This window comes from Peromyscus eremicus, chromosome 2 (genome assembly GCF_949786415.1).
Source record: "Peromyscus eremicus chromosome 2, PerEre_H2_v1, whole genome shotgun sequence".
Taxonomy (NCBI): Eukaryota; Metazoa; Chordata; class Mammalia; order Rodentia; family Cricetidae; genus Peromyscus; species Peromyscus eremicus.
Window position 1 is genome coordinate 98,819,667 of NC_081417.1, and position 26,476 is coordinate 98,846,142.

General features: G+C 41.8%; 1 protein-coding gene across 4 annotated transcripts in view; it reads left to right on the forward strand.

Moving 5' to 3' along the window:
- The first annotated feature begins 1,185 nt into the window (after window positions 1-1,185).
- Ccdc171 (coiled-coil domain containing 171) overlaps window positions 1,186-26,476 on the forward strand; it is a 257,585-nt gene continuing 232,294 nt past the window's right edge. For 3 of the 4 annotated variants that reach the window (XM_059254492.1, XM_059254495.1, XM_059254494.1), the window contains exons 1-4: window positions 1,220-1,520; window positions 13,415-13,557; window positions 19,037-19,172; window positions 21,839-22,013. In XM_059254492.1, the coding sequence (XP_059110475.1) occupies window positions 13,511-13,557; window positions 19,037-19,172; window positions 21,839-22,013 (358 nt within the window). In that variant the 5' untranslated portion in view covers window positions 1,220-1,520; window positions 13,415-13,510. Of the gene's footprint in view, window positions 1,521-13,414; window positions 13,558-19,036; window positions 19,173-21,838; window positions 22,014-26,476 lie in introns of all 4 variants that reach the window. The other variant, XM_059254493.1, reaches the window with a different exon arrangement.

A 26,476-nucleotide genomic window follows, 5' to 3' on the forward strand; every position in this document is an offset into this window, starting at 1 on the left:
CACCCCAAACCAAACCAAGAAACCAAGACAGAACAAAAAAAAAAAAAAAAAAAAATCATCCCCTCAACAAAAACCTTTCAAATAATAACACTAAATCACACACATTTTTTTTTTTTAAAAAGCTCTAATATTATTTATCGTAATTCTTCATTTGATTCCTAAGTAGAGTGGGCTACTTTTGTTTGTTTCCTTCAGCTCTTTTTTGAAGCAGTTATCTCTTCTGGCTAAAGTATTAAGAAGCAAGGGAGACTTTCTAAAAACTAAATGATTGACCTCAAACCAATTGAAGTTTCTCAGCAGCGCAAGAATCATTTAATCTATATGCTCTTCGGACTGTTGGCTTTTCAGAATGAGAGCAGGCGAGGACGACCCTAACACCTGGTTCAGGCTGATTACAACCAACCCGGGACAAGTTTAGCATAAAAGGTTCATTTTGTATGAACACTTGTGGAAGAAGGTAGCGATGGTAAGGATAAAAACCTTTCATCAAAATCCCGCCAATTTGCATTGTTCTTTGGGGAATAGGCTTTCAAAAAGCCATGGAACAAAAGAGGATTTGCTTTTCCAATCCTCTGAAGCGGCTACAGGGAGAACCAAAGCTCTTTATAAATTGTGGGAGAGGAGGGGGAGGGGCTGATATCTAGCAGAGATGGAGCACACGCCAAGGCTCCAAGGCCTTACTTGTCAAGGAACCCGGCTCTGTAATATTTATAATCAAAAACGCTCAACAGCATCAGACCTGCATTCTTCCCACTCAAGCCGAGATCAGAGAGGATGGGAGGAAAAGACAGACTTTGTGCAAGCGGAGGGCCCTGGGGAGAGCCCGCCACCTGTGCTGAAGCCTGGGCAGACTCTCTCCCTGGGGACCCTGGCATCCCTCGCGGTCCCAGGGGGTCCCCAGGCCCTGAAAGCCAGCTCGGAAGCCATTTTACAGAGCAAGATCGAGTTGTCACCCTTTGGTAGGCAGGGAAAAGGGGTTAGAAGCTGAAAATTTGCATTTTTGCAGGTTCTGGGAGTCCTGAGACATAAAGAAGACACAGAAAACTCGGGGCAGGAGCGCGCACTGGGGGAAACGCGCCCCCGAGGCACTTGGGTTGGTCTGCGCACGCGCACCCCACCCCTGGCGCATGCGCAGCCTTGTCCGCCCAGCGCGGGAGCGCGCGCGCGCGCTTCCGCGGGCCGGGCCCCTCCTGCGCGAGCCCGCGTTCTCTCGAGTGCGTATCCTGGAGCCGCCGCTCGGGCGGCGGGACGCTGGGGACGCGGAGACGAGGGGCGGGCCTGCCGGGGCGGGGCCTGGGAGGCGGAGAAAGCCGCGGCCGCCCGGAGCCCAGTCGCGTGTTCCCAGCCCCCGGAAGTGGCCGTTGTAAACTTCACCTCGCCGACTTTCTCCATCCTGGTCCTAGAGTCCATCGGCTTTCCTCAGTTGTCACTCCTTCTCCCGAGGGCTGCCTGGCCTTCCACCCTAGACCTGAAGCTGCCCGGGGGTCGTGGGTGTGCAGGCTGGACCACTCGAGCCCGAGGTAACCGCGGGCTGTGGGTGCATGGAGATGAGCGCCCGGGGCCGGGAGGTGCTGAGAGAGGACGGGGCTTGCAGCGAGGACCTGGCTCGGGGCTGCTCGCCGGTGCGGACACGCCTCCAGCTCGGTCGCCGACGCTCTCCGCCCGCCTCTGGAGGCCGATGGGCGTCCTCCGCGCACCCTTGGAGGACCGATGGGGACCAGAGTCCTCGGAGCTCCCTGGGATCAGTACCCGAGGATCACAACTTTTTGTGTGTGTTTTACCTCCCTTTCATTTACATGCTAGCCACACTTGAGTCACTCTACAAACTTTTGATAAGCAATACAATCAGTTGGGTCAGATTGCTTTCTGCAACTTCTGCCTACCCACCGGGACGCTAAGAAAAGTCAGCTGTGAGTTTTTAAAGCGGAAATTTGTGTAGCAGTGCCTGTTTTGAATGTTTAATCCTTTACGATAGTCATCTCAGGCAAATACATAACTTATTAGAGTCGATATCAAACACTCTCTAAGGCTTTACACATCGATGTTTTATACTTCTAATAGTGGAAAAGAGAAGTTACCGTTTTGTTATCTGCATTTAACAGTGCTTAGTAACGACCAAACAGTGGTAGAGCGGGGAATGAACGTGCTCTCCAGTGAAAGGCAGAGGAATGAAGCCAGTGCAACCTGATACTAGGAAAAGTGAGAGCAGTTGTGGGAGACGGGAGCTTTCTGTATTAATCCTGGCTCAGCCCTTTATTCGCTGTGTTAAATCACCTAACCTCTTGGGACCTTAGGTTCTTTATGTTGGATAAGCAGAAGGGCTTAGTCTCGAAGGTTCTATTACATTTTTGTTTCAGTCCTTTTGTCTTAGTCTTGTTTTATGGAAAGACTCACATATCTCCTTTAGTTCTCTACTTTTTACAGGTGTGGGGTGGAAGGTGGTTGAGACTGAACAAGAATTATAGGCATGAAATGTTCTGCTACTGAGCTGCACTCCAGCTCTTAAATGCTCCCTTACCAAGTGAAAAGTAACTGCGGACACTCCCTACACAGGTGTCCTGACTAATGGACACAGAACTGCATAGAAGAAAAAAAATACAGATTTAGTATTAGGGAATATAAACCATTTCCTCTTGACTTGAAAAAGACTGAATGACTTGAGAACAAATTGTTGGTTCAAGGAAAAAAATATTTGGTAAGACTCCACAACTAGGAAGACAGAGGAATAGTGTCATGAACACAGGTTGTAAGTTCCTTTTGTCTTTAAGCAAGAGCAAAAAGGGGCTGGCTTACACTTGATGAAACCCTGGTGGTTGTTGATGAGTTAGTGTGCGTCAGTTTGAAGATGGAGGGAGGAGAAATTAGACCGTGCTCAGGGAGGCGTAGGCTTTTCTAGACAAATACAACTTGGAGGCTGTAAGGCTATTTACTTTGTATAGCATCATTAGAAGTCATCTAGATGTGGGTTTGAATTTTAATTCTTCTGGTGAATATCTTTGTACAAATCACTCAACCTCTGGGCAACTCAGTTTTCTCACTTGTGAAATGTACAAATAGCCTGAAGATTATCGGGAGAATGAGATCAAGTATGCTCAGCTGTGTATGTGGCACAGAGTAAGTGTTCGAGTCTAGGTTCTGGCTCTTGGCCCACCCACTCTTTCCTCTGATCTATGCAGACTGGTTGAGAGGTGAATACATTGTGGAGGGACAAGTGAAGGATTTAGATGTTGGTAGGAAAACTTGTGCCAGAAATGGTTCTTAACATTTAAAGTAGAATCTTCTTCCTTTTAGGATGGCCAGATAATTGATCCCTTGGCTGCTCACTTACCTATTTCAAAACAAATTCTTATTGAAGAATTATATATCTATACATGTATAAATATATAATTATATATAATGTATGTATTCTTATGCCATATTATTTACTTTTAAAAATTCTTATTCTACAGTATATATAACACTCAGTTATATCTTTTAGCAGGAATAGCTAGAGTAGTTCAAATCTACAAACAAGAAAAGAGTGATGTACTTGTATGGTATCATGTAAGGTCCATTGACCAAAATCTTGCCTTTGTCCACCAGTGCTTTGGGATGGCCTAGTTCTAGCCAAAGCCTGTGAAGGTACTGTCTGGGTTGAGAATCTGCTGCAAGTTGGAGTCCTTTGTGTGGAGAATATTGTGACTTCTTGTTAGTTTGTTTGAAGAGACTTTATTTTAGATTAAAAAAAATGATGAGTTTATTTATTGTTCTTGTGCTGGAGGTTGAACCTGGTCTCATGCTTGTTAAGCATGTGTCCTATGACTGAGGTACTACCCCACCTCCTGCCCCATGTTGATGTCTTTAAAAATTGAGATATAATTTGCATAACACAAACTTTACCATTTTAAATCGTACAGTTCAGTGGTTTTAGTGTATTCCATATGTAGTCTAACTGTTACCACTGTTTAACTTGAGAACACTTCTGGTATCATCAAAAAGAAATCTATTGACAGTCAGCTAAAATTCCCTGTCTTTCTGCCCCACAACAGCCCTACTTTCTGTGGAGTTGCTTCTTCTAAACATTTCAGAACAATGAGATCAAAAGTATCTCACCAGCTGGGTGGTGGTGGCGCATGCCTTTAATCTCAGCACTTGGGAGGCAGGCCGATCTCAGTGAATTTGAGACCAGCCTGGTCTACAGAGCAAGTTCCAGGACAGGCTCCAAAGCTACACAGAGAAACCCTGTCTCAAACCCCCCCAAAAAAACCCCAAACAAACCCCCCAAAAAACAAAAAAAACTATCTCATCTTTTTGTGCCTGGCCTTTTCACTTAGCATATTTTTTATATATTAATTTCTGTTCAATTGTTGAATTGCTGTGGGATGTTGATCTGTATACTGTGAATGTGTGTTGCTTGATTGGTTGATAAATAAAATGCTGATTGGCCAATAGCCAGGCAGGAAGTATAGGCGGGATAAGCAGAGAAGGAAAGTTCTGGAAAGAGGAAGGCTGAGTCAGGAGTCGTCAGCCAGACACAGAGGAAGCAAGATGTAAAAGTACTGGTATGCCACAAGCCACATGGCAAAGTATAGATTTATAGAACTGGGTTAATTTGCCGGGCGATGGTGGCGCATGCCTTTAATCCCAGCACTCGGGAGGCAGAGCCAGGCGAATCTCTGTGAGTTCAAGGCCAGTCTGGGCTACCAAGGGAGTTCCAGGAAAGGCGCAAAGCTACACAGAGAAACCCTGTCTTGAAAAACCAAAAAAAAAAAAAAAAAAAAAAGGGTTAATTTAAGATGTAATAAGCCTGAGCTAATGGCCAAGCAGTTATAATGAATATAAGCCTCTGTGTGTTTACTTGGGGGACGCGAGTGGGAGAGATTTGTCCTGACTGCGGCCACAACACAGTAAAACTTCCAACTACATATAATAATATATATTTATTTAGTTATTGGTTAGAAGATAGGCATCTAATATTTCCACTTTCTTGTGGATATGAACTATAATGTTGTGACTGTTCTTGTGCAAGTTTTTGTTTATAGGTGGTTTTTTGTTGTTGTTTTGAGACAATGCTTCTTCGTATAGCCTTGGTAGTCTCGGAACTCACTTGTAGACCAGGCTGGCCTCAAATTCAGAGATCTGCTCACCTCTGCCTCCCAAGTGCTGGGATTAAAGTCATGAGCCACCACCACCCAGTTGAATTGATCTCTTCTAAGCTCCAGGGACTTTTATTAAAGAAAACGAACTTTACTTTCCACTGGTCTGTTTCAGCTTGCTTCTGATGGTGTTAGGACCTCCTGCCCCACTGACAGACAGTGTGCACACTCTGGAGTATTTTCTGCAGTCTGTGCCCAAATCTAATATCATTGCCACTGTACTTGGTGGCACCAGTTTGGGCCACTATAGCATAATATTCTATTTCAGATTTCCTGAAAGCTGGGGGGTTAGCGAGGATGGTTAATTTCCATTTGCCCTGCCATTGTCGATCCGTTTGTTCCCCAGCATGTTTCTTTCTACTGTTTTTTCTTTCCTTCTTTCTTTTTTTTTTTGAGACAGGGTTTCTCTGTGTAGCCTTGGCTGTCCTGGAACTGGCTCTGTAGACCAGGCTGACCTTGAACTCACAGAGATCCTCCTGTCTCTGACTTCTGAGTGCTGGGATTAAAGGTGTGCACCACCACCACCACCACCACCACCACCACCACCACCACCACCACCACCACCACCACGCCTGATGCTTTCCACTCTGCATAACAAGTCGGAGCCTAGACTTGATGGACTCCAGAGACCTTTTCATCCTCTTTGAAGCACCATCTTCCTGCCTTAGGTTCGGGCCAGTTCCCAACCAAGAGCAGCCACCAAGATGGCCAGGGGGTGGGAAAGGCTGGGTTGATAGGCCCCACCTCCAAGACAGCGTTTCTCTGTGTAACAGACTGGGTTGATATTCTTAAGTACCACTGTGCTTTTGCAAAATGTGGAATACAATTTTTTCTTTCTCTTTTCTTTTCAGTTTGATTGAGACAGGGTTTCTCTGTGTAATAATAGCCTTGGCTGTCCCAGAACTCACTTTGTAGACCAGGCTGGTCTGGAACTCACAGAGATCCACCTGCCTCTGCCTCCTGAGTGCTGGGATTAAAGGCATGTGCCACCATGCCTGGCTAAGTTTTTTCTTCTTTAAGGAAAGTTTTCTTAAAGTACAGTTCCTTTTGTTGTTACCTTGTCTTTCTTTTTTTGTGGTACTGGTAATTGAATTTAGATTTTTTTTGTTGTTGTTGTTCAGGGATTTGTGTTATTCCCAGATGATTGATCTATCTACCTACCTGCCTACCTACCTATCTACCTTTTTTTTTCTTCTTCTCTGTAACCTTTGCTGTCCTGGAACTCACTCTGTAGACCAGGATGGCTTCAAACTTGGATTTCCACCTGCCTCTACCTCCTGACTGCTGGGGTTAAAGGCATGTGCCAGCACTGCCCAGCCCCTGTCTGTCTATGACCTCCCTCTCTCTCTCTCTTTTTCTTTCTTTCCTTCTTTCATGTTACCCCTAATTGACCCTCCTTCCTTCCTTCTTTTTTTTTTTTTTTTCAGATTTATTTTTATTCTGTGTCTATGGGTGTTTTGCCTGCATGTATATCAGTACCCTGTGTGCATGCAATGCAGTACCCTCAGAGGACAGAAGAGGGCTTGGATTTTCTGAACTGGAATTATGTGGATAGTTGTAAACTGCCATGTGGGTGCTGGGAATTGAACAGGGTTCTCTGGAAGTAGCCAGTACTTCTTAATGGCTGAACCATCTCTCTAGCCTCCTCTTTAAAAAAAATATAATTTCAGTTTTTAGTATTATTGTGTGTTAGTGTCTATATGTGTGTATATATATATATATATACATATATACATTTTAAAGTTTAATACTTTTTCTCAAGATATATATTTATTATTTTAAATAATGTGTATGCATGTGTATCTGTGTGTGAGTACATGTATGTGAGTGCATGTTCCCGCAGGGGTAGGTCAGAGGCATTGGAGCTGGAGTGACAGGTAGTTGTGAGCTACCTACCTTGTGTCCTCTGTAGAGCAGTGTGTGCTCTTAGCCCTGAGCCATCTCTCCCGGCACTGTTTTCCCTGTTTTATTTCTCTTCTAGGGCATTTTTGTCCTGTTAGTTCTATGTCCCCTCCAGTTTAATCCTCATGACTTAAGTGAGTTTTTCTTTTATTTCTAATTCTTTCTGATTTTTAAAAAAGATTTATTTATTTATTATGTATATATTGTTCTGTCTTGATGAATGCCTGCGGGCCAGAAGAGGTTGCCAGATCTCATTACAGATGGTTGTGAACCAAATGTGGTTGCTGCGAATTGAACTCGGGACTTTTGGAAGAACAATCAGTGCTCTTAACCTCTGAGCCATCTTTCCAGCCCCTCTTTCTGATTCTTGTCACTGCACCATTTATATGTAGCCCCGTGTGGCCTGAAACTTACTGTGTAGACCAGGCTGTCCTAAAATTCACAGAGATCCACTTGTCTCTGCCTTTCAGGTGCTGGGCTTAAGCAGATGCCATCATGCTCAGCCTTATCTCGTTTTTGAGTGAGTCTTTATTTCTATTCCCTCTCCCTCCATCCCTTCTTTCTCCCCTTCTGTCATTCTTTCCTTTTTTGTCTTTCTTGACAGGGTCTCACTGTGTATCCCTGCCTGGCCAGGAACTTGCTGGGTAGAGCAGGATGGCCTAGAACTCACAGAGATCCCCAGAAACCTGCCTGTCTTCTGCCTCCACATCTGGCACTTTTGAGAGTTTTTCTCTCTCTCTGTCTTTCTCCCACTCCTCACCTGAGACAAGATTTCTCGGTATAGCCTGGCTGTCCTGGAAGGCTCTCTGGAGACTGTACTCAGAGATCCGCTTGCTTCTGCCTGCCTGTCTCCTGAGTGCTGGGATTAAAGGTGTGCTCCACCACATTCCTGCCTCTTTCTTGTCTGTGTCTTTTCCTGATGTTTTTGAGTTATTTTGGAGCAGTTATATTTTCATTAGTCTTGATATATCTTTCATACTTTTCATTTATATAGATATTGTTTTTTTCTTTAGTCGGTGCTTATTTTTATGGGAGATAGACTTACACCTTGAGAGTGAGGCAAGGCTCAGGTAAGCTCTAACTTCATGAAGTTGTTTCTTTCTGTACACTAATGCTCTGGGGGCTTGCTTTTGGAGATCTTTCTGACTTTGTTTCCTCCTCCAGTTTTGTTGGGCTGTCCCCCCCCCCCCCCCACTTTCTCTCTCTTAGATTCCAGCCACAGAAGTTTCTCTTCTGTCCAGGAAGGACCTTCACAGGACCGATTTGGGGGAGTTCCTCATGCTGAAGCAGCTCTTTCATGACTATTTTACCACGTGTATTTCATGTGCTTCATGAAGCTGTTAGGATTGGCAGGGCTCTCCCTCTTTGATCTACTGCCCTCCAGTTGACCTGTATGTAGTAAGTATCCGCTTTCTCCCCAGGCTCTGTCAGATGTCCTTTTCCCTCTGTGTTCTCTAAAGACTCCCACTGCTTCTCTGTGGATTTCTTGGCTGATGGTGTTTTGCTGAGTGTTGTCCATGATTGATTTGATTCTCTAACTAGTTGCCTTTATTTTACAGACTCTCTTATTAAATTAATAAGGAAATTATGCCATAGAAAAACAAGCCAAGCATGATGACTTACACCTGTAGTCCCAGCACTTGGGAGGTGGAGGCAGGAAGATCAGGAGTTGAAGGCCATTCTCCACTATATAGCAAATTCAAGGCCATCCTGAGCTTAACAAGACTTTGTCTAAAAACCAACCAACCAACCAACCAACCAAACAACCAACCAACCACAACAAAGAAAACACAATCAACCAGCCAGGTGTGGTGGGTTTTGTTTTTAATCCTGGCACTCAGGAGGCAGAGGCAGGCAGATTTCTGAATTTGAGGCCAGCATGGTCTATGAATTGAGTTCTAGACCAGCTAGGGCTACACAGTGAGATCCTATCTCAAAAAACAAAATCAATCAACCAACTAAACTGAAAACAAAAACAACAAAACCAATGGAAAACAGGCCAAGAACCTTAATTCAAGATACTTGTAGCCAGAGGTGGGTTGAGAATCCATTTTTCTGTTATACATTTTCTATTATACATTTTTCTTGTCTTTTGCTGTTCAGCTTTAAAACTTTTACCCTTCTATGAGCACTTTCACACTACCAATATTAGTTTTATATCGTTGTATAACAAGTTACTGCAAAGTCAGTGTTTTAAAACTATGCACACTTTGAACATTGCTTTATTAATTTCCTGGCTGCTTTTGAGACCACATTTTGTTAAGTAGCTCATGCTGGTCTAGAATTTGAGAACATCCTACCTTAGCCTCCAAGTGAGGATTACAGGTGTCTCCCACCGCAGCTGGCCAGCAGCACTCCTTGTTATCACTGTCTTATGGTTTACTAGTCCTGATGTAGTGGAGCTAGGCCCTCTGCTGGGGACTTACAAGGTGCTTACTGGGCTGTATTTTTACCTCTAGGCAGATGGTGGAATCTGCCCCCTTACTCAGGTCCTTGACAGAATTTATTTCTTGTGAACCGTATGCTGGAGGGATCTAGTTGTATACTAGCTGTTGAGTGGAAGTCATGAGGCTGCTTTCACTTCCCTGTGGCCCTGCCTTTAGGTAGTTCATAGCATGGCAATTTGCTTTTTTAAAGGTGGTAAGCTTTGGGCGGCTGGAGAGATGGCTCAGCAGTTAAGAGTGCTGGTTGTTCTTCCAGAGGTCTTGGGTTCAATTCCCAGCACCCAGATGGCAGCTCATAGCTGTCTGTAACTCCAGTTCCAGGGGATCTGACACCCTCTCACCAATGCACATAAAACAAAATTTAAAAAGAAAGGTGGTAAGTTTTTTTTTTTTGTTTGTTTGGTTTTTTGAGTGCTGGGATTTGAAGATAGGTTCTGCCGTTTTGTGCAAGTGCTGTGCCAGTGAGCTCTACTACCACCCCAGCAATCTTACAGCAGTGTCATCCTGTCACCTTTGCCACAGAAGCAGGTCCCAGGTTGTTCCTTGTCAGGTGCAGAACATTACATAAGAAAGTAGCACTGGGGTTGATGATGTGGGGACTATATGCTTACCACATCATCTGGTCTGGGATTGAAGGTACTCTCTGTGGGGCTCTATACAAGCCCACGTCTAGAAGACTTTAGATTTGAAGACATTAGGTGCCTAAATACACAGAAAAAAATGATTTTTTTCTATTTGTTTTTGCTGAAACAAACTCAACAAATTTGATCAATTATTCTGTTCCCATTTATCTTCCCAAGACAAAGAAAAATAAAACAAAACAACATTTTTATCGTCGTTACTATCTAAAACATTTGTATGGGCTGGAGAGATGGCTCAGAGGTTAAAAGCATTGGCTGCTCTTCTGGAGGACTTGAGTTCAATTCCCAGCACCCAAATGGTGGCTCACAACCATATCTAACTCTGGTTCCAGGGGATTTGACTCCTCTACTAGCCTCTGAGGAGGCTAGGCATATATATGGTGCTCAGACATACAATACAAGCAAAACACTTACACATAAAAATGAATAAATAAGAAAATTAAAAATTAAAGTTATTTGTGTGTGTGTGTGTGTGTGTGTGTGTGTGCGCTGGTGAGGATGAAATTCATGATCTCCCTGCTTGTTGAGCTGGTGCCTGACCACTGTCTTGCATCTTTAGTCCATCTAAAATTCTTTCCCCAGAGGGTAAAATAGAGATATTTTTATGCCTTTGGACTGTATATGTATACATGCATGTGTGTGGAGATTGTGTATGTATGTATTGACCCCCACCCCCAGAAATGAAAACCGTTTCTCTTGCAGAGAACCCAGGTTCGAGTCCCAGCCCCCACTTGATGCTCACTGCGGTCTGTAACTCCAGTCCCAAGGAATCTCATGCCCTCTTCTGGCCTCCACTTGCACCAGCCGTGCATGTGGGGCACACACTCAGGCAAAAAACGCTCATATGCATAAAATAATAAAATTACAACAAAAGAAAACAAAATCCTTGGTTGTGTATGTCCGTGATCCCTGGCATTACTCGGAGTACAGAGCAGTCTGTTTCTGCTAGATTCCAACGCTTCTTCCAAACGTTCTGAAGGAGGCTTGTTTGGAGTCTAATCTTTGGGAACATCTTGGTAGTGTGAAAAAAAATTGGGACTCACACTCCAAAACCAAACAAACATACACACAAGAAGATGTGGCCGAGTGCAGTGTCACCTCCCCACATCCCCGTAGTGTGTGACTGACTGGCCTTGGGCAAGTCATTTAGCTTCTCTGTCCCAGCGAACTTTCCGTAATGGAAACAAGGGTAACGAAGCAGGGTAAGACCATAAACAGCAGTTCTGAGTCACAGGTGACCTTGCAGCGAGCACTTAGGCCTTGGGATCTTAGTTACGATCGGGGATTCGGCCCTTTAACTCTGTTACTTTCTTCAAGATGTTTCTACCCTGTCGTCTTTTTGTCCTTTGAAAAACTGGACAGTCTTTTCACTGCAGTGTTGTCGGGAGCAGAGTTCTAGACATTCAGACTGTAGTCTGGACGCCGCGGTGGGTGCCCAGCAGAGGAGGGACAGTAGTGTTTGCCGCCACCACCCTTCTTACGTTTAGTTATTTAGGCCACTGGAGAAATTTGATTTTTCTTTTCTGGACTTGGCTAAAGTTCCATCCTGTTTTCCCTGGGCCAAATGATTCTTTCAGCTGCATGAGTCACTGTTTGTTGGAATCATTATTTCTCAGCACTTCTTCTAGTTGATAGCTTCCTTTCATGGTTTCTTCTGGGGCTTGGTTAATGGGGCAGAGGCAGAACATGTTGACACTTTCTCTCCTCTTGTTTTCGTCTTGGGTACCTTTGTACACTCAAATATCATTAAATAATTATTTTATTACATCTTTTTCCCAGACCAAATTACTCAGCTATTCCCTTTTATTGGGGATCATTAAGCTTTTTCAAGTTCCATGACCCAGTAATAAAAACTGATAGCGGCTGAGTCCTGGGTGTGCTGTGTGTAGGATTTAGAAGGAGGGAGCTTGCCATAGCTAACTCTCTTGGGCAGAGGGAAGATGTTCACAAACTCTTAAGTGTCTTGACTAAGGCCATGTACTTGTGCTGGTTGGATCCTGCTTCAGGTGTCTGAAGTTTAAACTTCAGTCTTTCTGAGGACATTGGATTTTAGGGACTGTAAGGAGGCATCTGTGGGATACTGACATCTGCATTAGCGTTGTCTCTGTTTGGAGTGTTTACCCAGTTATTTTAGTGCTATGGTAAAGTAACTTGATTTACATGGTTGGCTCCGTGTAGTTTGGAATATCTCCTGTAGAAGAGGGTTCCAGGAGGCCAGTCAGGGTAAGCGACAAACCCTCTTTTCTTTCCTGCTTCTCTTTGGAGGAAATGGTTAAATTATGACACTAATTTATGAAGGAAGACTGCCTGTACAGATGGATAAGAAATGTTTTCACAGTTATGTGATATGGTTTGATCAGCAGGGTTAGTCTTCTGTTTTGCTCACTAGTGCCACAGACTTGCTAATAGTAACTTATTTCTCTGGTAAAGATAATGGTGTAGTTTTCTTTCCTAGGACTATTTTTGTTTGTTTGTTTTTCAGATTGGGTTTCTCTGTGTAGCCCTGGTTGTCCTGGAACTTGATGTGTAGACGGCTGGCCTCGAACTCAGAGATCCACCTACTTCTGTCTCCTGAGTGCTGGGATTAAAGGTGTGCACCACCGCTGCCTACGTTTTCCTTGGACTTATAAGAACACCACAAGATATTTCTGAATTGTATGTTTGATTGGATTATTAGCTATTGTATTTTATTTGTTTTGAATCTTTGAATAAAAAGTGTGAAATTAAGCAGATTATTATGAGATCTTTTGTTTGGGAGTATTTTGGCATCTCCATTGACAACATTGTGTTAAAATAACCCATTTATTTAAACTGAATTCTGTGTCCCAAAGGTTGGTACTACATATATTTCTTTCCAAGTGCAAGAATAACTTGTCACTCTTATTTTTATTTAAGAAATTAAAGCAGATTAAAAGTTAACATTACCGTGTTCTTAAAACTTTTTTTTTTAACATTATGCCCTTCTTTTTTTTACTTCTAATGTTTTTCAAATAAAAAGCCCTATAGCATTATTATCATTGTTTTCTTTTGAGACTGAATGTCATTTATCCCAGGCTGGCCTCCACCTTACTAAGATGAGGATGACATTGAGTTGATCCCCCTGCCTCCCTCAGGTGCTGGGTTTCAGGTGTGTGTACCACACCCAGCTGTACAGTATAGGTTTTCAGAATTATCTGTGTTCTATTCTATACAATAATTTAGAAATCAACAAATAGGCTATAGATAAAAATAAAGCTCACCTTCTCAGGATTCAAATATAAAATTGCTATTGTATTGTTTATTATGTTAACAGACTTTAGTCCATCTAACCTGTAAGTCACAGACATCATCATAAAGAAGTATATCATTAAGAAACAGTGGGCTATTGTGAAAAATTGGAAGACTTACCATGAATTTAAACACTTCAAGTAATGCCACTACTGGGGATACCCAAAGGTAAGCCTCCAGTCTCTTCCTTTAGTTGGAAAATGCTTTTGATTGCAAGAACCAGGGAGAATTAAGTGGGTGATGAAGCTAATTGCGAGGATTCTTCTGGGATGGTGAAGGAAGTAGGTTTCCTGGGACTAAAAAAAGCAGCAGTATCTTCTTAGTATTGGCTCTCAGGTCCCCTGTGTTCCTTTGTTAACTTGGATCATAAAGGTCTGTGTGCCTGAACTATCTCCTCTTACTAGAGATCTGCTTATTCTCCGTAACTGCAGTTTTCTCCCCATGTTTCTGTCTGGTTACATTCATCTGGCCATTACCTGCTTGCCGTACCTCCGTGGCTTACATTTGTCTGGCCATTACCTGCTTGTCGTACTTCCGTGGCTCTGCCCTGCGTCCTTGCTGCGTCTCTGAGCTGGCTGCCTGAGTACTCCATTAGTTTAGCCCCCTTGCTGACTGTTTTTCCTCCTTGTCTTTGAGTGCATTCAACAAGACATGTCTCACTGATGTTCCGCTTTTTTGTGCCACGTTTTCCTTTCTGTCCTTGGTAAGATGCTTAATTTATTCGATTGCCTTTGAGGGATGGGATCTACAATAAAAAGTGGACAATTTTAGGGTGTGATTTTTTTTCTAAGTGCATTTTTCAAGAAAAGAAAAGAATTTCATTAATCAAAATTATCGTGGCCTGATGTGTGTTGCCTGTATTCTTAGCACTCAGGACAGAGAGGTAGGTAGGTTTTTGTGAGTTCAGGCAGTCTAGTATATAGAGCAATTTTCAGATTTCCAGGACTGCATGGTGAGACCCTGTCTCAAATAAAAAACAAAACAGGAAATTAATGTTTAGAACTTTTATAGTGAAGGAACTGATTCTCTACAGAATCTAAAAATAGAACATTTGGAGTTGTAGTCTGTCAGTTTCCTGAAGTAAATGATTTAAAATATATTCTGTAACAGAATCAAAAAGGCTAGCTGTGGATAATTACTATTCTTTTGTTTTTTCAAGACAGGGTTTCTCTGTGTAGTTCTGGCTGTCCTGGAGCTCACTCTGTAGTAGACCAGGCTGGCCTCGAACTCAGAGATCCACCTGCCTTTGCCTTTCGAGTGCTGGGATTAAAGGTGTGCACCTCCGCTGCACAGCTGAAGCTGTGGATAATTCTTTATACTGAGTTTGAGAAGGATTGATAGAGACTATGTATATATGCATATGTAATCTTACCTCTTAGAGTTGACCATGGATAATTCGGTAAATATTTGTCCAGAACTTTTCTTATGAAGTAGCAATATATTATATAAATACATATTTTAGAATTATAATAATATTTTTACATTATTTATTATGCTTTTTCAATTTAGGAAGGAAACATCAATAAATATCCATAATGCATATGTTTTAAAATTTTATGTATTATATCTCTGTCTCTTTGTGTGTGTGTGTGTGTGTGTGTGTGTGTGTGTGTGTGTGTGTATGAGTGAATGTGCATGTGAGAGTGACCAGGGAGGCTGGAAGAGATTGTCACCCCATTTGGGTTGGAGTTATAGGCATTAAGAGCTGCCCAGTGTTGGGCTGGAGAGATGGCTCAGCGGTTAAGAACACTGTCTTGCAGAGGTCCTGAGTTCAATTCCCAACAACCACATAGTGGCTCCCAACCATCTGTAATGAGACCTGGTGCCCTCTTCTGGCATGCAGGCAGAACACTGTATAAATAATAAATAAATCTTAAAAAAAAAAAAAAAAAAAAAAAAAAAAAAGAGAGCTGCCCAGTGTCAGTGCTGGGACTCACACCCAGGTCCTCTGGAAGAGCAGCATGTGCTCTAAACTGCTGAGCCAGCCTCCCCATGCTTTTAATGGAGAAATCTTTACTTCAAATTCTAGAATCTGAAGGAAGTTATTTCAAGTCTGCCCCTGACCTACATTCTATATAGCTTTATCATTCTGAATAATTCATGTCAATGGAATCATGCCTCTTTTGTGTCTGGCTTCTTTGGGCTTGTTCTTCAGATTTATAATATTATAGCATGTATAGGCCTTTGTATGGATTTACTACACTTAGTTACCCATTCACCAGTCAGTAGGAATTAATGTTGTTTCTCCCTTTGGCTATTACGAGTAATGCTGCTATAAACATTGCATGTATGCATTTGTGCTGACATACATTTCTGTTCGTCTTTCTTGGCAGGTTCACAGGAGCAGCATTGCTGCATCATGTAGCAAATTTATGCTAAATTTTTAAAGAAACCATCAAATTCAGTGATTGGATAATTTTACATTCATGACAACCGTATTTGAAAGCTTTAATTTCTTTATATCCTTGTCAGCACTTGAAAAATTACTTAATTTTTTTTTCAAGACAGGGTTCAGGATTTCTCTATATAACAGTTCAGGCTGTCCTGGAACTTGCTTGCCTTGCACTCATAGAGATCCACCTGTCTCTGTCTCTCTGGTGCTGGGATTAAAGGCATGCACTACCATTGCCCAGATGTCTTTTCTGCTCTTTACCCATTAAAAAAATTTTTTTTTATTATCGAACTTTAAGAATTCTTTGTGTATGTTGGATCTAACTCCTTTATCAAATGAAATAAGCATTTTCTCCTGTTAAATGATTGACTTTTCATTTTGCTTGCTGGTTTCTTCTATGATGTGAGGGTGCTGGTTATGCTGGGGATGAATGCAGGGCCTTGCCTGTGCTAGGTCAGTGCATTGCTCCTGAGGCATTGCTCCTAATTCTCTCTGAGTGTACTGTGACATCCAAATGTTCTTAACCTCTAAGTTCTATTTCTCAGTTCTTTATCTGTGTGGATTATGCTTTTCATTTTATATCACAAAAATCTAATGAACTTAAGGTCTTGAATACTTCTCATCTACTTTTCTTTCAGGAAGTGTTACAATTTTACTTTTTATGTTTGTTTCACTTTGTTACTTTCTGTGTACCATGTGGTTAGGGTCTGAATGTATTGTTTTGCACATAGATAGCCAGTTGCTTCAGAACATTTGTTGTTAATACTGTTTTTCCTTATTGAACGTCTTTGCACTGCTGTTGAAGATTGCTTGACTTTAATATAGGCTTTTCAAGAGTCTAAATTCTGATCATTCATCACTTAATTTTTGTGGTGTTAGGCTCTGCACACACAGATATGCAAAGTGGTCAAGCACATGCTAAGTTTTCTTTTTTAAACATGTGTCTGTTCTTAAATACTACCTCATCTTGATTATTGAAATGTGTCAATTTCTTATTGCTGACAAATATTTGAGAGAGAAGTTTGAGAAAGAGAAGGTTTATTTGGATTTGGTGGTTTGGGGAGTGGAGTCCCTAGTTAGCTGCCTGCACATAGCATCACCACAGCAAGAGTGTGTGCTGCAGGGCTGCTCACCTTGTGGAGGCTGAATCCATCCGAGAGGGGAAGAGACCAGGGAGTAAGCAGGGACAGTCTGTTCTTCAAAGACATTCCCCAGGTGCCCCACCTCCTCTGGTAGGCCCCACCGTATAAGGCTTCTGCCACTTCCCCAAAGAGTGTCACCAGCTGAGGTCAAGTCTTTATTCAACACAGGAGGCTATGGGAGACTTTTCCATTCAGTCCATAATACATACCTCTGTAGTAAGTTTGGAAAACAGGAAGTGAAGTTCTCTCATGTGTTCATCAACACTGTGTTGTCTGTTTTGAATCCTTTGCCTTTTACATTTTAGGATCACCTTGTCAATTTTTACAAAAGGGTCTTCTGGGATTTGATAAAAGATTGTGTTGCATCTGTAGATAGAATTACCATTTTAATTGATGGTAAAAGATGTGGGGCACCTGGGGAATGTCTTTGAAGACATACTGCCCCTGCTCAAAATAAAAAGTCAAAAGAAGGCTTGGCTGTAAGCTTAGTGGTAGAATGCTTGCCGAGCGGGTGTGAAGCCTTAAGGCTAATCCCTAATATTTCCGAGTTTCTTCTCTGTTTTTCTTTGTTCATCTAGGAAAGTTTATCAACTTTATCTTTTCAAATAACTAAGTATTGGTTTCACTGATTTTATCTATTCTCCTTTAGTTGTATTGAAAGAAGTTAAAGTTGTATAGACATATGTTGAATCCCCCTCCCCGCCAGGACTACTGCTGTTGGAGAAACTTGGTGCTAATTTCTTTGAAACAGATCTCTTTCTTGATTCCTAGAAATCATCGTATTTAGTTCTTTGAGATAGTTTTCTTTTTCATCTGAAGGATTTAATGCTACTATTTGATTTTTCAGTTTTAATCTTTGTCTATTGACTTCCCACCACAGATAATCATAATTCAGTTTCCAGTCATGCCAGCTCCTTTCCTCCTTTTCCACATGTGCTAATGTAGTCTTGGTTAAATTCGTTATTCATGTTTATATTGGTAGAATCATGACAGCTTTCAGTTGAGTTAGCAGTATGGGGTATAATCCACTGTGAGGCCAAGCAGCAGCGGTGGCCTGCAGTTCATGCTCTGTATCAAGTTGGACATGAAGATTGTCTTAGTTACTTTTCTATTGCAGTGATAAAACACCATGACCAAAGCATCTTTGGGTGGAAGGGTGTATTTTAGCTTACAGTTCTCAAGCCCCACCCCATCACTATGGGAAGTGAGGGTATGAATGGAAGGCAGCCTCTTGAGGCAGGAACTGAAGCAGAAGCCATGGAGGAATGGCACTCACTGGCTTGCTCCTCCTGGCTTGCCCAGCCTGCTTTCTTAAAAAATTCAGGACTACCTGCCTAGGGGTGGCACCACCCACAGTGGGCTGGACCCTCCCACAGCAATCACGAGTCAAGAAAATGCCCTCCAGATTTGCTTACAGGCCTGATGGAGACATTTTCTCAGCTGTGTTCCTCAAGGGTCCCAGAGAACTCTGACTTGTGTCAGGTTGCTAAGAAGTCACCAAGCACAAAGTGAACAATGGTACCCTGTAGAGTCCTGTGCTTTAAGCCGTGACGTTTGGCATGTTATTGCTTTGCTCACTGCTTGCTTTGAGTTGTTAGGTAAGTCAGTTATCTACCTGCTTGTCTATTGCTGGGACTTCTTTTCTCTTTGTGCTCTCTACCTGGGGGCTCTTTCCTGTGGTTGTAATTATTACTGTTATTTTTCAGGAGAGTATAGTTTGCCATTTTAAAGCATGAATGTGTGTTCTGTTATTTATACTTTTTCTTTTTGTAATGTGTATTACGTTTATAGTGATTGAAATATATTAAAAATGAAAGAGGCCTCTCTCTTCCCAGAGTACCCAGCATTTGATGTGATGGGTTGGTTTAGATACAAAGCTTGAAAAATGTAGTGTATTTTCAGTAGACAGTATTTTGTTACTAGTAAAATACCACTTCGCATTTTTACCCAAGTTTTGCAGTGGACACATTTTACTAGGTTATGAATTTATTATCCTAGGATCTTATCATATGCTGTTATTCTAATATTCTGTTTTTAAAATAAGCTATGAGAAATGCTGTTAGAATATTTTTATTGCATGAGAATTATATTTTATTATGACCTTGTTTTGTAGGTTGAAAAATGCCTCATTGGATGTAAAGCAAATGCTTAGAAATGAAACCGAGTCAGACATCACTGCCGATCTCAGGAAGAAACTCCATCGGGCTAAGAAGGAGAAACTAGAAATGACGACGAAGCACAACACAGAGGTAGAATTTCTTTTCCTCCCAAGTCGTGTCAAAAGTTGAGTTGCAGCCAGGTGTGGTGCCGTAGGCCTTTAGTCCCAGCATTTGGGAGGCAATGCCTCCCCCCAAAGTTGGGTTTCAGTTTTTGGTTTCATTTCTTATTAGAAGCTACATTTAACTTTTCTCACTATGTCATTCTAGTGCTTCAAAGGAAATTGCAATAAAGAAAATACTTCCATACCGCAGAATTGTATAGGGATATTCAAATTATGTCAACTTGACACAAGCTAGAGTTGTCTGAAAGTGAGAAAATGCCTTCATAAGATGCAGCTGTAGGGTATTTTCTTAATTAGTGATTGATGGGGGAGGGCCCAGCCCATTGTGGGTGGTGCCATCCCTGGGCTGGAGGTCCAGGGTTCTATAAGAAAGCAGGCTGAGCAAGCCATGGGGAGCAAGCCAGTAAGCAGCACCCCTCCATGGCCTCTGCATCAGCTCCTGACTCCAGGTTCCTGCCCTGTTTGGGTTCCTGTCCTGACTTCCTTCAGTGATGACCTGTGATCAGAAAGTGCAAGTCAAATAAGTCTTTTCCTCTCAACTTGCTTTTGGGGCCTGGTGTGTCATCACAGCAGTAGTAACCCTAATCAGAGACACCTGTGGTACCGGGACTAAATTGAGGTGACTCAGGTATGGCAGCATGCTCCTTGACCGGTTGAACCATCCTGACAGGCAGATGTATTTTAATCAACAGGCTTTACATGGCCAAATGTGTTATTTGATGGAGGTGATTGATGACTACAGGATTTATAAAGTAGAAAAAGACTGTTGTGAGAAAGCTCTTGTTTTGTACGAGAGCTTCCTCAGAATCAGTCCTCCTGCCGCAGCTGCCCAAGTGCTGTGATCTGTGTGTGTATTATTGTGCAAGGCTTAAACCATACACATCCTTGAAATCATAATATAGATTCCTCTAGGGTATGAATCATGGAACAGTCTTCTTTCTTAAATAAGGACATTGTGTACAGAATTTTAATGCTATAATTCAGAAATCATCTTTGTTTTATTATGACATCTTAGTGCGTATTTCATAGGTACATATATTTATTTAGAGTAGTTTTCTTTCCCTTCTAAGAGAATTCATAAATTATATGTATATATGTATTCTTTTTTTATTCTTACTCTTCTTCATTTCTGTATTAAATCTTGTTCTCTTTTTGTGTGTGTATGTGGTGTGGGAATGCATCCTAGCTAATGCTAGGCAATTGCTCTGCTAGTGAGCTACATTGTCAGGTTTTTTAAATTTTAATTTTTTTAAAGCACAGACCTTTACTTACGTTTTTGGATTAAATATTTAGCATTTTATTATTTTTTAATTGAAAATTTTTCATACAGTATTTTCTGATCACTTTCCCCTCCCCGAACTCCTTCCAGACCCTCCTCTCCTCCCTCCTCACCTAACTCCACTCCCTTCTTTTTTTCTCTCTTTAAAAACCAAACACACATTGCCTTTACTTTCCTTCAAATTATCATAAAACTTTGTTTTATTTACTTTACAAAATTTGGCTGGGTGGTGGGGTGCACGTGTTCAATCCCAGCACTTGGGAAGCAGAGGCAGATGGATCTCTGAGTTTGAGGCCAGCCTGGTCTACAAAGTAAGTTCCAGGACAGCCAGTGCTATACAGAGAAACCCTTTTTGAAAAAAAACAAAAAAAAAAAAGCAAGCAAACAAACAAACAAACCCCCCCCCCCAAAAAAAACCCCAAAATTCCCAAACCCAAATTTAGTTTCTATGCTTCTCTGTAGCACTTAGGCCCTTGAACTTAGGGCTCTATGACACTTGTTCTCTTTTATTTTACTCAACACATAGCAACTATTAAATGTTATTTAATATATTAATTATTTACAAATAATAAGTTATATAACCATTGACTATATCACAATTTTAGAGTGAGACAGGACTTTATAGATCGTCACATTCTAGCTTTCTGAGCTATTTCCGTCACAGTATTTAATAGAATGTCACAGTTAGATAGCCCTTTGTTAGGATCTCCGTAATATTGCTACTTTTATTATTTTATGCTGCCACTGATATTTTAACTAAGGAAAATAACACAGTGTTCACTAAATTGTATTTTGTTGCCATTTGCTTCTTTTAAACCCTTTTTTTTTTTTTTTCCTATTTTGTATGTGTATATGAGTGTCTGTTATGTGTAGGGTACCCTCAGAGGCTAGAAGAGAGTTGGGTTCCTGGACAGGAGTCCCAGGTGGTCGTAAGCTGCTCCTCAGGATGCTGGGGCCATCTGGAGGGGCAGCCAGCACTGAACACTGATGAGCCTCCTCCCCAGCCCATTTTCTCCTGGGGTACATTGAAGAGATAAAAGTAGAGGACTACAGGAATTTTTAAGTGTTCATTATGTGTCATGCTTTTTTTCTAGGCATGGTTTTGTGATTGAAATGTGGTTTTTTGTTGTTGTTTCTTTAAAAAGGCTTTTCCTCTAAAGGAGTCTATAAGGCACTTAATGATTATCGTCTGGTAAGGCAGCGATTCCTTCCTAGTGTTCGAGAAAATGTCAGTTATGAATGCTGATAAACACGGAGCGAGGTTTTGCTAAGAAATGTAAATGCTTGAGTATGCAGTCTCATTGTCTTGGAGACATGTTTTTGTGCTAGTTCATGAGCTCAGGAATCTGTTTTAGCTGTCAAGCTACGAGAGCCAGATTGCCAGGCTGCGATCTGAGGTGGAGAAGGGGGAAGCACTGCGACAGCGTCTGGAGTATGACCTGGCTGTCGCTAGGAAGGAGGCTGGTCTGGGAAGACGGGCGGCTGAGGAGAGACTGGCCGAGGCACAGAGGACCCAGGAGAAACTCTACGGTAAGGCCGCCCCCCTCTTCCAGTTGGGGCCGAGCTTTGTTCTGCATCCTTGCTTGTTGTTGTTGCATGTCTAGAGTGGATCTCATGGAGGTTTTCACTCACTGGGCTAGTCTGTGTGTTTGTAAAGTGTTTCCACACTGGGGATTTAACCCAGGGCTCCCTCCGCGCATAGCAGGCAAACACTCTGTCCCTGAACTGGGTCTTCAGTCCTACTTTAACTTTTTTTTAAAGATATTTTTAGGGGTGGGGGAAGGGTGTCATGTATCCCAGGATGGCTCAAATTTCCTGTGTAGCTGAAGATGACCTTGAACTGGGTTCTTTCTTTCTTCACCACCTAAGTGCTGAGGTTACAGACATGTTCTACTGCTCCTGGTTTATGCAGTGCTGGGGACTGACTGAACACATGGCTCTGTGAGTCCTGCTCATGTACTCTACCAGCTGAACTATTGAATCAATTAATGCTTTTATGTTGTTGCATGTATAAAAAAAAGAGTACAGAATTCTGCTAATCAGGGTTTTAGAATACTTGTTTTTCAAGCAACATGCAAAAATCACAAAGGAGGGGTGTGTGTGTGTGTGTGTGTGTATGTGTTCTATATACACTCTAGGCCCCTTCATAACATATAATTTGAGCCAGAATTTCTAGCCTGACTGTATGTTTCAGAAACACTGCAGGTGATTTGTTGATTACATAGGTTTATGTGTCATTGCATTAGATTATGTGCCTCAAAAAGAAAAAGGAACTGAATTTAACACCCTAAATCCTCTGTTATGTAGGATTTAGTTATTAAGTATTATCTAAGTATAAATAAATTCACTTAGATTACCACATAAGTCAAAGCAAGCATCCAGATCATGTAATAGAAAAGTACCCGAAGTCCTTTCTTTTATCTTGTTAATTCCTATCCTAGTTTTTTGATAGTGTGAATTATATTTTCCTTTTTTTTTTTTTTTTTTTTTTGGTTTTTCGAGACAGGGTTTCTCTGTGTAGCTTTGCGCCTTTCCTGGGACTCACTTGGTAGCCCAGGCTGGCCTCGAACTCACAGAGACTGGCTCTGCCTCCCGAGTGCTGGGATTAAAGGCGTGCGCCACCACCGCCAGGCTATATTTTCCTTTTTTTAAAAGTTAAAATATTTGCACTTGGGAGGCAGAGCCAGGCGGATCTCTGTGAGTTCGAGGCCAGCCTGGGCTACCAAGTGAGTTCCAGGAAAGGCGCAAAGCTACACAGAGAAACCCTGTCTCGAAAAACAAACAAACAAACAAACAAAAAAAAAAAGTTAAAATATTTATATGTGTTTGGGGATTTTGCTTGTATATATGTCTGAGTAGCACATGTGCCTAGTGCTTGTGGAGGCCCGAAGAGGGCATCAGATCCCCTGGAACTGGAGTTGTGAGCTGCCCCTTGGGTGCTGGGAATCAAGCCCACCCAGGTCCTTTGTAAGAGCAGCCTCCAGTGCTCTTAACAGCTGGGTCATCTCTCCAGCCCCAGTTTTCCTCTTTTCTCTTTCTTTCTTCCTTTTTGTCTGTCTGTCTGTCTGTCTGCCTTCCTTTCTTTTTTTTTTTTTTTTTACTTTATGGGAATTGAATAATTTAGCATGTATTCTTTTGTGTCTGGCTTCTTTTCTTTAACATTATTGTTTTTGTCAGAGATTCATATTAATGTGTAATCTTGTTATTGATATTTGAAGTATGGTAGTGCAGAAACATATTGCACCTACAGTTATCCATTTTCTGCTGGTGGTTTATTACTAAGACTCCTGTTGTTAGCCAGGCACAGTGGCACATGACCATAATTGCAGCTAATATGTGCACTTAAAAGAATGAATCTTAGACATATGTTGAGTGAAAGAAATTTTATATACATGAGGACATCTTACGTGATTTTTTTTGTTCATAAAGTTTTACAATAGGAAAAGCTAATTGTTAGTGAATAAAATCTGAATAGTGGTTGTCTCTGAGGTGAATAGGCAATAGGCAAAAATATGAGGTAACTTGGGGCTGGAGAGATGCTTCAGAGGTTAAGAACACTGACTGTTCTCTCAGAGGTCCTGGGTTTCATTTCCAGGACCCACAGGGAGGCTCACAACTGTTTGTTAATGCCAACTAATTCCCAGGCAGCCATGCTCTCTTCTAGCTTCGGCAGGCACCAAGCATGCAAGTGGTGTACATTCATGCGTGCAGGCAAAATACTCATGTGCATAAAATAAAATAAAAAAAACAATTATGGCTGGGCGGTGGTGGGGCATACTTTTAGTCCCAGCACTCAGTAGTCAGGGGCAGGTGCATCTCAGTGTATGTAAATTGTACTTAAAATAATAAGGCCATATTGTATTTAGTTAGTGATTGTATTAGCACTTTTCCTGTTGACATATGCGATGAACTGTAGGAGTGAGATGTCCTGATGCTCTCTTTGTGGTTGGAAATGCATGCATAAGTATGATGGACTGCTGGTGTAATGCATAGGTAGATGGACGAATGTCTCATAAAGCGAATGTAGAAAAAAATTATCGATTGCCTAGGGTAGATTGGAATTTTTGTTTTTGTTTTTGTTTTTTTGAGACAGGGATTCTCTTTGTAACCCTGGCTGTCCTAGAACTCACTCTGTATACCAGGCTGGCCTTGAACTCACAGAAATCTGCCTGCCTCTGCCTCCTGAGTGCTGGGACTAAAGGCGTGTGCCACCACCGCCGAGAGAAATAATTTAAAATTATTGGTGTTTTGCCTACATGCATGTCTGTGTACCACATGCATGTCTGGTGCTTGTGGAGGCCTGAAGATGGGGTCTGATTCTGAGATGTCCTTTCAAAGAACATATTGCTTTGGAATCGTTCCCATTTCCTAGCAGAAGTTGAGGTGCTTAATCTCTGTCCATGGTCAAATAGAGGGACCTGGCAACCCCAGGGAGATCATATATCTAATACTAAGTGTATGGGAACCATTTCTAAAGTTCCCTTTTCTGTTTGCTTCCCAGAAGCTAGTACCCTGGTCCCTCTACCTCATGTGGGAGTTTGGAGGTCTTTTCTACGAGTGACCTGACCAAACCAAGCAGTGAAATCTAATGGAACTGATGATGTGGGGTTCTTAGTAAACGACACAGATTATCTTCCTGTAAAGACCACAGTTCTTAGCTGTCACTCACAAGATCATAATCTAGGTGGTGGGCATATTGGTGTATAAAATAGGCTTGGAGTTTCTTTACTGTTATTTGAGTAGGTAACCAAGAATCATCAGATATTTGAGAAAGACCTTTAAATGGAGAGAGAAAAAAATCAACTTGGAAGAAATATATTTCTGTGGGGAAGTGAAAATTTACAACAGTGTTGATGTCCTTAGAGTAGAAAGAGAATATATTCTGCTGTGGGATGTTCTGTATGGCATATGTGTTGCTAATTAGTCAATAAATAAAACACTGATTGGCCATTGGCTAGGCAGGAAGTGTAGGCGGGACAAGGAGGAGAATAAAGCTGGGAAGTGGAAGGCTGAGTGAGAGAGACACTGCCAGCCGCCACGATGACAAACAGCATGTGAAGATGCCGGTAAGCCATGAGCCACGTGGCAAGGTATAGATTAATGGAAATGGATTAATTTAAGCTGTAAGAACAGTTAGCAAGAAGCCTGCCACGGCCATACAGTTTGTAACCAATATAAGTCTCTGTGTTTACTTGGTCGGGTCTGAGCGGCTTTGGGACTGGCAGGTGAAAGAGATTTGCCCTGACCCTGGGCCAGGCAGGAAAACTCTAGCTACAATATTCCATAAAGGAGCTACAAAAAAGGGAAAAAGCTTAGAAATTAAAAAAATAAAAATGAAAAATATTAATAGAATTATTAGAGATGAAAATGAAAGAAATTTCCAGCAGTTAATGTGCAGAAGACAGAGTGGACAATAGAGAAGAGCTGAGAAAATTTGAGGACAATCCAAATAATAGATCATAGAGATGGTGGAGGAAGAGAAAGCAGGTTGATGTCTCTGAAGGTCACACCTGCTGACTAAGGAACGTGAACTGAGTACAGCAGTGAATTCCACCGAGGAAAGCCCAGGAAGTCGGGTAAAGTTTCAAAAGAATAAGGAGATTCTAAAGCTTCCGAAGATGTAAGAGCAGAGTAGGCTGACTGCAGAGGGCCACCATCAGACTCCTTGCCTAGAACACTCCTGCACCCAGGGAAGATGTCAGGGAATGCTTCTAGATACTTATTTTACAGTTTTGAATTGTGCATCTTTTGTATCATCCATGCAAAACAGAAAGAAATAGAATTTTAAATTAGTGCTACTGATATAATCAACATTTTGTTTGTTTAACACGTATGTTTATGTGTACTTTATTTGTGTCTCCACTAAAACTTAACGAGGAGGTGTTTTCATTCCTACTGTGGTCAGGGATCAGAGAGATTTGATCAGGAGTTAGTTGGTAAAGCCAGACCTGGAAACCATTCCCTGCTTTCCTAGATGCTTAAACAAACAGTAT